At 38.3% G+C, this 11,380-nt stretch overlaps 2 protein-coding genes across 5 annotated transcripts; both read left to right on the forward strand.

The window, feature by feature from the left end:
* Positions 1–645: 645 nt before the first annotated feature.
* On the forward strand, positions 646–5,743 carry adipor1a (adiponectin receptor 1a; the record flags this gene model as incomplete). 4 transcript variants are annotated; one of them, XM_079217790.1, is made up of 7 exons in its annotated part: positions 646–807; positions 887–1,000; positions 1,907–2,078; positions 2,237–2,423; positions 3,205–3,392; positions 3,532–3,725; positions 4,070–5,743. In XM_079217790.1, the coding sequence occupies 7 exons, from the start codon at positions 661–663 to the stop codon at positions 4,196–4,198; spliced, it is 1,131 nt and encodes a 376-aa protein (XP_079073916.1). In that variant the 3' UTR covers positions 4,199–5,743. The 4 variants fall into 4 exon arrangements, with proteins under 4 accessions (XP_079073916.1, XP_079073913.1, XP_079073914.1 ...); XM_079217787.1 differs by having other exon boundaries at positions 661–795; positions 863–1,000; XM_079217788.1 differs by having other exon boundaries at positions 661–795.
* Positions 5,744–6,966: 1,223 nt separating this feature from the next.
* On the forward strand, positions 6,967–10,180 carry rabif (RAB interacting factor). The gene is made up of 3 exons (XM_079218625.1): positions 6,967–7,059; positions 7,524–7,669; positions 8,713–10,180. Exons 2-3 carry the CDS (start codon positions 7,526–7,528, stop codon positions 8,968–8,970), a joined length of 402 nt encoding a protein of 133 aa, XP_079074751.1. The 5' UTR covers positions 6,967–7,059; positions 7,524–7,525; the 3' UTR covers positions 8,971–10,180.
* The last annotated feature ends 1,200 nt before the right edge of the window (positions 10,181–11,380 follow it).

The raw sequence follows: 11,380 nt of genomic DNA on the forward strand, positions 1-11,380 counted from the left end.
CAGATACAAACAATACAGCATTTTTTTTATTGCTAGCTCATTCAATATTCATTATTATGCATCAATATAACCCTGAAAACGTGAGTATATTTTTTTAACATGTTAATTAATTACATAGCTAATTAAAGCATACCTTATTTACAAGCAGAGAAAACAATAATAATAAAATAACGTGCATATCTATTTATAAACTATACAAAATTCTATTCCAGCTGTTTTTACATAGGGCACAAAAACACTTCAATAAATAAAATAGTTATATTTATTCTGCCTGCATATATAATATTCAGTTATTGTAGATTCTTTAGTGTTTTTTATTACTGTTTTTATTTATATCACTTGTTTTTTAAACTTTTTACTATGTCTCTTGTGTGCACTTTACCCCTTTGTTGCTGTAATCCTGTAAATGTCCCCACTGTGGGACTAATAAAGGATTATCTTATCTTATACATTTTTGCACACAACCTTGTATATAGAATACAACACATACTAAGAATCTGACCTACATATCTGATACAGTTTGTTTTCCACCTTTTGCCTGTAAATAATAGCGATTATGTTTGTTTGCTTAGCTTTTTGTATTTTGCTCAGGAGGAAACTGAAGTGTACCATCTGAAGCAGAATACAGAGGCTGTGAGTGGGTCATCAGGCATTCTCCCTATGTCAGGCCGAAACGGGTCTGCAAGTGATGCAGACTGCCGGATCTCTGAGGACTGCCATGTCCCAGATGTTGAGTTGATGGAGCTGGGGCCGCTGCTGGAGGAGGGAGGTGGGCGACAGGCAGCATCAAAAAGCGTCCTTTCAGAGGTAGGGCCATTTCACAAGATTCCAAGAGACAAGTTGTATGGCTCAGTCGCTTCAGTGTTCTCTTGGGATCTTTTTAAAGGGAGCCGCAATGCTTGCTGACGAGGAAGAGGATGATGATGAGGTGGGAGATGTTCTAACCTTACCACTTCAGGCTCACCATGCCATGGAGAAGATGGAGGAGTTTGTACACAAGGTAAAAACGTCTTCTCAGTTTAATTAACGCAACCCTTTGTTTAAGTAACAGCTCAGTTTACAGCACCAATCTAGCTCTTATTCTGATTAACTGCCAGTCAAAAGTGTTTGAGATTGAACAGTGAACAGGTCAGCACATGTTATCCAATCTGGCTTCACCTACTTGCTCCCAACCTCAGCTTTAGACTGAAAGAGCAAACAAAGACAATTATGCATATAGTTACTACAGGTATAAATGTCCGTTTGACAAAGTTGATTGCGATTATTAAATGTTTGTTGGTAAAATAAGGAGAATAAAAGATCCTATGACATCACACAATTTGGCACCGAGCATAAATATTGCATTGCCAACGTAACATGAGCTGAAACGCAACACCCTGTTTTACGCAACAGGTGTAGGGGTATTTTTTGGTTTAGCAGTGAGGTGAAGATCTGGGTACAGCAACAACCAGGGATTTAACTGCTATGTAGTTTGAGTTAGTCATATGTGGTGGGGGTTAGTAATGCCACGTCAGATGCATGTTGTGTGTTGTAAAAGACTTGCACAAGGGACACACATGGCACATGAGAGACAACTGTAGATGGTTTACAATAAATCAACATTTCTCAATTCACATAAATACTTATTTATTATATTTTTAAATTTTTATGGTGTCAATTTGACTGCTTCTCACAAACTTGGAAAATGTTAAATTATTTTACATCTATTAAAACTACTCGTAACAGAAAATATGTTGTGTCTGTTTGACTTCAACATCGATAAAGATTATCAGCACTTCAACTTTTAAGATATTTTAAGTGTAATTTAAATCAAAATATTAGTCTCTGCATCATCCTCGCAGGCTTTTAATGTGAGAGCCACATGGTAGCTGTAAATGTATGAGTGAAAGCATTTCTAACTTTTTAGGTTTGGGAGGGGCGCTGGAGGGTCATCCCGTTCCATGTTCTGCCAGAGTGGCTAAAGGACAACGATTATCTTCTGCATGGACATCGGCCCCCCATGCCCTCCTTCCGGGCCTGTTTTGGGAGTATCTTCCGAATTCACACTGAGACAGGAAACATCTGGACTCACCTGTTAGGTGAGAAAAAAACGCCTGACATAACATTTCTAAAATTGTAACAAACATGCATTTTAGCAGCAGATTCTAATCTCGTGTACAACCAGACAACTGGATAACTCTGTATTGTCTCTTCTCTTGTTAACTATCAGTAAAACTGGCCCATTTTTTTCTCTCAGGGCTGATCTTATTCATTTGTCTGGGCACCTTAACCCTGCTGCGGCCCAACATGTATTTTATGGCCCCGCTGCAAGAGAAAGTGGTGTTCGGGATGTTCTTCCTGGGAGCTGTGCTCTGCCTCAGCTTCTCCTGGCTTTTTCATACAGTCTACTGCCACTCCGAGAAAGTGTCCCGCACCTTCTCCAAGTAAGGCCTCCCACTGTCAAACCACTGCTTCTCATATACTGACCTTGTGTGTCTAAAAGGAATAATTTGTCACTATCAAAATATTTTACTATTTTAGAATTCCTGCTCTGGAATAGACTGGTTCTTAATTTCAAGGATACATAATGTTTCTTCATGCTACTACTAGAGTTCAGTACAATTAATGAGGGATACGACCAAAGTCCATATTAAGGGCGAAAGTCAAAACTAACATGATGCTTCAGCGTTCTCTGTGGCACGGTGAAACGCTTCATACTGATCTGAGGTTAAAGCTGCTAGATAAATGCATTTACGCTTGCGGACTGTAGCATCAAGTTAATTTAGGCTGAATTATTAACCTGTTAAGCCCTTTTATATCAGGAAAATCAAGAAAAAAATCATGGTATAAATCCCTCCCCCCCAAAAAAAACAAACATGTTAGGTATCAAATTAAACATAAACATCAGGGCTACAATAATATATAATCCCAATGTACAACCTCTAAACCCAACTCAAACAATAAATAGGATTAGGGGTTAGGGTTATTAGGGCTAGGGCTTAAAGGGCTACACTGTATGCTACATTGGGATGTACTAAGAAATGCACCAGCTATTGCTGTAACAACCATATTGATGTTCCTGTGAAAATGCCAATAATCAAAAAATCCACAGCATAGTTGTTGGCCATTTTGAGAAATATAAGCGTGTGAAAAAAAAATCTGCTTTCTTGCAACATTTTCCAGCCAAACACCTAACCGTTGGTCTCTTTGTCCCCCTCTCTTCAGGCTTGACTACTCGGGCATTGCCCTCCTGATCATGGGCTCCTTCGTGCCCTGGCTGTACTACTCCTTCTATTGTTCTCCTCAACCTCGACTTATCTACCTCACCATTGTATGTGTCCTCGGCATTGCAGCCATCGTAGTTGCCCAGTGGGACCGGTTCTCTACACCTCGTCACAGACCTACACGAGCAGGTGCTAACCAGTCGAATATAATATACACTTTTTTGATAGTGTCCTCTCTGTAACGTTTGATTTGGGGTTATAATTGTATTGTGGATGTTGAATTTTTACACGAATTACAGAAAGTAACAGAAGTTCATGCTTCTCTTAGGTGTGTTCATGGGTCTTGGACTAAGCGGCATTGTCCCCACCATGCACTTCACCATCGAGGAGGGCTTTGTTAAGGCCACCACAGTCGGCCAGATGGGTTGGTTCTACCTGATGGGTGCCATGTATATCACTGGAGCTGGTCTGTATGCAGCCAGGATCCCTGAACGCTATTTTCCTGGAAAGTGTGACATCTGGGTTAGTATTTGATGTGTTACATTACATTACATAACTTAAGAAAGCCAGATGATTAGTAGCGCAAACGGTTTAGTTTCCTCCTTCAAAATAAATAAATTTACTAAGAATTATATTAAACTTCAGTCACCTTAATGGAGGGGGAAATCTGCCATGTTTATAGACATTTTTGTGTGATGAAAACAATGCAGTGCTTCACATTTGCTTCTCAGATAACACATGTACATACTTCTGATAAACAAAAAAGCAGTTTCAGACACAGCTGTCGACAATGGATGGATTTTGATCAAACAGGCAAATTAAAGTGAATGAGACTAATACATAAACATATTTTTCTCTCCTTCTAGTTCCACTCTCATCAGATTTTTCATGTTCTGGTTGTGGCAGCAGCGTTCATCCATTTCTACGGGGTTTCCAACCTGCAGGAGTTCCGCTACGGCCTCGAGGGAGGATGCACAGATGACACTCTACTCTGAGAGGCCTGACTGTGACTTACTCATACTTTTCTTTATAGTCACACACACACACACACCACAGACACACATGCACACACTCAATCACTTAAAATGCTGCTGGAATTCAATATAGTCACTTATTGCTCCTCCTGTACTTCTGATTTGCTAACATCTTGTTTGGGTTTCGGTGGTCTTTCTGTTTGGCTCTTTTTTTGCTCCAATAAAGTAGCATCAACTAGCCATTGAACTACGGAGGGAATCTTCAACGGGCACTACTTCTACAATAATTCTTAAACTTGAAGTCTACATTTTCAAATAAGGTCAAAATGAGATTTTAACCAAAATCTTATATTCCTGTAACTGATGGTCACTTCTTAGAAGCTCACTAGTACCCCAACCTCTTTTATAATCTGTTACCATTGCACATAGGGCACAGATAGTATTATTTGTGCTGTAGCAGAGGGCACATACTGTAAACTATTCATATCCTGCCTCCCAGTTTCCATGCAGGATAGAGGATGAATGTACTGTCCACCAGGACCATTTGGGCGCTCGAGGGCCTGCACACACACACCAGATGTTTTCTAACTTTGCTGACACTGATTGTGCGGCTGTGTGTTAAAACCTGGAGGACCACTACGAACCCACCCATGCCCACTCTGCCATTAAACATGAACTCTACTCTTAAGGCCCAGTTAATCCGTCTAAAATCACATTGAAATGAAATACAATCTATTATTACGAAAGGAACATAGAGCCCAAATCTTATGAATATGATCTATAGATGTGGTAAAACAAGGTGCAATACTCCTCAGAATTCTTAACAAAATGATCAAAATTGAAGGGACTACAACTGATATCTTAGTTTCTTTGAAATGAAGTTCCTCTGCATTTGGATGCATTGTTTCAAGTGACTAAAGTAAATGACATAATGGCACAAAAAAAATGTAGAAGTTAAGAGCTCCCCTGCCATGATGTTTCAGTCAGTTAATTTCCAGAGTAATACTTCCTGGGCGTTGCACAATGTACAGATCTGGATAGGTCAAATTGTGTTTTTGTCAACAAGAGACATTTCCTTTGTGCTCGATTTCAGATGCAATGAGGGGTGTAAATATCAAATGCACCTTAGTGTATACTATTAAATTCAAAACTTTAAATCACTGTATGGGATTTAAAATGTGTTATGTATGATTGATATAAACTTTTAGTATTCCTGTGCCTTAGGCCAATGGAAATGTTTTGAAATAAAGCGGCCTATCTTAACAGTCAAGGGAGCTTCAAGGATTTCCAGATGTTGATTTTTCTTGTTTTCCTTGCCATATATACAATCAAATCATTATTGAACTTAAAACTCCATGGATAGGTTGTATCAACTGCTGTTTAAGACTCATTTTTCTAGATCAACTTATTCGAGCTTTATTACAAAGACTAAAACAATGTGTATTCTTGACTTTGTGTAATGTCCTGTGTAGAAAGTGATAAATCATACATTTCACTGAAATGTAAACATAAATATTTATTAATGGTAATCTTGGAAAATTATTGTAATAAATTTTTTTCCACATGTACAAACATGGTGTCCAATTGTCAATTGTTTACACTGCAAGCCTATAACATCGGCAGTAAGCAACTGTGAAGGCAACAGGATTAATGATCTGCAGTTTGATCAGCCTCAACTATTGTGTTTGCATAATAGTATTAAATAATAGGGTTTTATCTTTAAAACCATTTTTAATTGTAGATAAACAGTTACCATGTTTTGAGCTCAAACGAGGTGACACAACAGATCTTCCTTGTTTCCCCATATGTCCTGGGATTAGCTGCTGGCTGGAGATCAGGTACTGTGGCAGAAAGATGTGTGGTGTGACACCACAGCTGTAATAATGCCGTGAGAAAATGCTCTCTCACATCTTTTGCTGAAATAAATTGATCTATATTTAATTTGCATTTAAATGGCAGTAAATTGGAACTAGAAATCAGACCTTATTATAAAGCAGTTGAGAGATAACATTTCCCCTTCAAGGCTTTATTTTTAAATTTTAAAATAGGAAATACTTTTATTTATTTTTTTCATTACTGTGTCCTTTGCAGATTAGGGCTATATATGATCATAAATATGTGGCATTGCATCATGTTTCTCAAATTTGAGATGGACCTAGAGGGCACTTTATGTTTCATATCCAAGAGGACACATTTCTGCGGTTTGTAGAACATGGGGCACCCATTTTTACGATATTGTATGTTTGACTCAGTTTCATTTATTTGACAACTATAATAGCATAAAAATGCTTGTCAATAATGTAATGACCTTTCTCCTTAATAGGTACTTTTACTTTTAGTACTTTTAGTGTGCTTTTACTAAGGTAAACATGCTTTAATTAATTACTTTTACTTGTGGGGTATTTTATACTGAGATATAACATCTAAGTAACACATCTGAATATTGCTGCCACCCCCTTGCATAACTCAATTTCGTCTTCACAACCCATTCTCAAAAAAAGTATTATATTATTAGATCTCTCCTGTGTTATTGTCAAACATGCCTAATGTATTGTAAAACTCAGTTCCTATTTCAAGTAGCCTAGCCACATTTATTATGGAGACCATAAAAGACCAATTAAAAGCAACCATACAATTATCATTTTTCTACAATACATTGATTTACAAACGCTGTTACACGTCTAGTCAACAGAACTAGCAGAACTTCTCACCGAAGGTGCATGTTTTTCCGGAACCAATGCACATCCATTTGTTTCTGAACGAGAGCGGCTGGTGGCTGGTAGACTTCAAGAACAGCTAGTATGCTAGCCTAGCCTGTAGCTAAACTGTCTCCCTTACGATCTTATTGTCATATTCAGCCTCGTCTCTTCTTCAACATTCAGGTACGTGTTATTGGACTTTATTCAAGTGGGTGTGTCTATTTTTATGGCAGTGTACCATTAAGGTAGTGGTCTGTCTGTTGAATTTATTGTTAGCACATGTTAGCATACATGCAAGGGCTGGGGTATTATAGTTTGTTTCTAACTAACTAGCTACACTTTAAGATAAATATATCAGACATTAGCTCAGCATAAAGCCATCATTTATTTGTTTAAGACGTCAATGAAACATACAAACATTGGCTTTCTTTGTCACGGACTTCCGGACTACAAAGGTTCCGGGTACTTGTAACACCGGTCCTCCCTCGCCTGGTGCTCTCCATCGTTGTTTCGTTCAGACAGCGCTCTAATTTAACAGACGCCAGTTAGCTAGCTCTCACGGTGAATTACCGGTCGGGCCGGTTGAAGACACGATATTTCCTAAGTGTGCTGTGCATGAGCATCAAAGTGAACCTGCCGTTTGTCAGATATGGCCAGTAGCGAGCAGGCCAGCGACGGCCCGGATCGGTCCGACCTGGTTTCTGAAGACGGCAAGAACAGCAAAACTGTCGTGTGTCAACGCTGCGGATCCAAAGTGCTGTGCCCGGGGATGGCTGCGTTTGCAGAGAAAGAGGTATGACGTTTGACATGAAGTGGTGGGCCCACGGCAGTGGTCTGCTTTATTTGTATGTAATATGTCTGTGATTGGTTGATATCAATCAATCGAATAGGGTTCGTATGGCACCATTTCATCCAAGGTGCTAATCAAACCAATACAATGCAACTATGTACAGTTACTCAAATAATGGAGTTAAGTGCAGCTTTGAGGTACATACCTAGAGTATTTCTATGTTATGCTACTTTACAAGTACGTTCATAGATAACTATTCTAATATTACTCCCACTAGATGTATTTGATGGAGTTAATAATTAATTTACAGAAAAAGATTGTACATTCAAAACATATGACTGTATATTGTGCATTGTTATAGATCAAACGATCCAACCATATTTAAGGTAGTAAATAGCTATACCCTGAGCAACTCCAGGAGAAAAATATCACTTATATTTTAATGCATTAGCATTAAAGTAAATGTTTAGTTAATAGTTTAACACTAATGGGGGCAATTGTATTACATTTATATTGTTTAAGTACTTTTTCCTGATAATATTAGTCATTAATAATTATTAACATTTTGAATGCATTACTTTTACTTGTAATGGGGATTTTTTACATTGTAGTGTTGCTACTTTTATTTTAGTAAATTATCTGAAAACTTGTTCAAACAGTAGATGAAACAACAAGCAACAACCAAATTTAAAAAAGGTTCTTGACAGTAGTAAATATCATGGTCTCAGATCGGCAGGCAGTCCAAATATTGAATATGAAGGGGACTGGTGCCTTGTGATCTGAGAAATCACCAGGGTTTGAACACTAAAAGCACAATATATATTGTGGCCATTTTGACAAGCAAACAGACAGACAGCCAGCGGTGGTTTCTGGGGACCAGAGTGTTGTTGTCATATTTTTAGATCTCTTTCATCCAGCTAGGTCGAACTACAATGATACATATGAATACATAGCAACCTTTTTATGAATACACTAGGTCCTCAGGGATATTTGAGTTCTTTCAGAAATGTTTTCACGTCATCTGTATCTATGTTTTCACCCACCAGCTGTTTCTACCATCCATGCGGAAAAAGAGCGGTCTCAGCACCACCACCACCACGGAGGGCTCAGAGGACGGGGACACTCTGACCGCCCACTGGTTTGTGGACGACATGTACACTTTTGAGAATGTGGGCTTCACTAAGGACGTTGGGAGAATCAAGTATCTCATCTGTGCAGATTGTGAGATTGGACCAATTGGCTGGCACTCTTTGGATGACAAGAAAAGTTTCTATGTCGCAGTGGACAGGGTGAATCATGCATAGTCTAAATGCATATGTGAGCCCCACATGAACTTAAAACAAAAGTGTTGGCAGGGTATACATCTTTTCATGGATTTATTTCCAGAGTTGATCCCAACCTAATCCATCATTCAAACACTTACATATACTGGTGTGTACAATGTTTATGATAAATGGACTCTGTCACTCTCATTCTCTTCTACCATACTAACAACAGTAGGATCATCATGTTCTAATAATAAAGATGTTTTTAGGAAGCTGATGTTGAATACCATCCTGGATAATGTGATGTAAATTCCCTCATCTCAGTGTTTTTTAACCCACTGAAAATACTCTGTTCCATCAGATTAAGAGATACAAATCATACTGACACAAGTTGGTGCTTGTTTTAACTCATTAAAATAGTTGAGTACTAAAATGATCAGATTAAGCCATTGACTAATTTTTATCATTGTTAATTGGATACTTTTTGTGTTTTTTACTTTTGGTCAAACAAATGCAAGTTGAAGATGATGTGTGGCTCTGTGTACTTAATGGACATGTTTCACTATTTTTCTGACATTTTATAAATTGGATGAATTCATTAAACATTTGTGATGGATTATTAAATACTGAAGACAATCATTTGTTTCAGCCCTAAACAAGTTACTCGCTGTTTAAAAAAATAGGTTCCCCATTTGTGTGATTGTGCGCTAAAACACAGGGAAGGAATTGCATGTTCGTTTCAGTGAGCATTAAAGTCTGACATTCAGCTTGCTCCACGATGCAAGAACCATTTATTATAAAATTGTCATTAAAGTACATGCTTTGTCTCACAATTCTCAAGTACCCAGCAAGGCAAGTTCAAATCATATTTGAGAAAATATCCCAAGAGTCTTCTAGTCAAATGTCCATGTAAATGTACATGGTGGTTGTTGTGGCCCTTGATAGTTTTAGATTGTAACATTTATTTAATGAGGCAATGTTGTAATTGCACTGGCTAATCCACAGACCTCGCCAATACCTGCACATAATACCCAGAAATACTTATTATGAAACGGTTTACAGCATGGGTGATGCAGCCATTTAAAAAGGTCTCCTCTTTGCCAGTGGATACTGTGATTTGGTTATTGGACAGATATGCATTATTTCATGGAAGACTGGGATCTCTTACATGATGTAGTCATTGTTATTTTGTGTGTGCACCTATCAACTAAATACTCTACCCCCACCCTGCCAGCTGAACCCCAACACATCAGAGGCATCTGTGGTAGTCAGCAGACAACACTGATAACTCAGTGTTGTCTGCTGACTACCACAGTGGAGGAGCTGGTAGCTTCCCTTGGTGCATTTTCAAACACAACAAAAATATTATGGCTGTAGAGTATTTTGTTCAGAATACTATAACAATGGGTGTGTTTGGGGAAAAAAGTGCATACATTTACATGAACAGGTTCTGGCTGTATATGCTGTGTATGCACCACTATTATATAATAAAACTCATTAACAAACAGACAGCGTGTGGTGATTCAATGTTGTTTTTTATTGAGAGTGATCTTGAGCATCTTTAAATATGTAAAGTTGACTTTGAAAGACACACACCTGCTATGTGAAGGCTACCTGCTAAAATCTCAAATCCAACCAAGGGGAAGTTAAAACGAAACAGAGAACCGGGACATTCAAATCACTCTCACAGAGAAACAAACGAAGTGGTTGCAGCAGATGATATAGCTGTTGCTCCTGTTTAAGAGTGCGTGATATTCAAAATAATATTGACAAACATTACAACCAAGGAAAAGTTATTATTCCAAATAGATGTCAACAGATACAATAGATGACCTACAGAGACAATTTTAGCTGACTTTAACAGCCAATGCGTTTTTCTGTATGTTGGTGTTATTTATCAAGCGGCTTTGTGCACATTGAACGTGGCAACAACTGTACATGCATTAATAATAGAACTGTGGCACATTTTCAAACTATCATATTTTACTATATTATGAAGGCTTTACTTGAGGCGTTCAGGAGTCAGTGAAGAATAAATCACTAGCCGGTAATTCGAATGTTTGTTATTAAAACATAAACAGCTCAACTATCAACATATGACCGTACAGTCTACCAATCAACGAGCTCCTCTAGACCATTTAAAAACGAAGTGCCGGTCAGCGCGCAACGATCTAGTGGGTGTGTTCGATTAGTAAACCCAACGTACCATCTGATACGTCCATTATTCCGGCTAACCCGGGCGGGGTTAGGAGAGGCCGAAACCAACCAATACCTTTAATTTGTCAACCGACTCAACACGGTACATCCGCGTGCAAAACGGGTGAATGAATCGAACTCATCCAACGGGGGCATTCATCTGATAGGAAACCACGGAACCAATAAACTATATAATCCGTAATGTAAGAGTATTGCGCTTATACAGTGTTAACTGTGTGAGAGAAAACTCTAC

This window comes from Taurulus bubalis, assembly GCF_910589615.1.
Source record: "Taurulus bubalis genome assembly, chromosome: 5".
NCBI lineage: Eukaryota > Metazoa > Chordata > Actinopteri > Perciformes > Cottidae > Taurulus > Taurulus bubalis.

Bases quoted from the DNA above. Each gene is read 5' to 3' on its own strand.
- rabif (XM_079218625.1), top strand. From the start codon at position 7,526: ATGGCCAGTAGCGAGCAGGCCAGCGACGGCCCGGATCGGTCCGACCTG. The intron at 7,670-8,712 runs GTATGACGTTTG...TTCACCCACCAG, and splicing joins CTGCGTTTGCAGAGAAAGAG to CTGTTTCTACCATCCATGCG.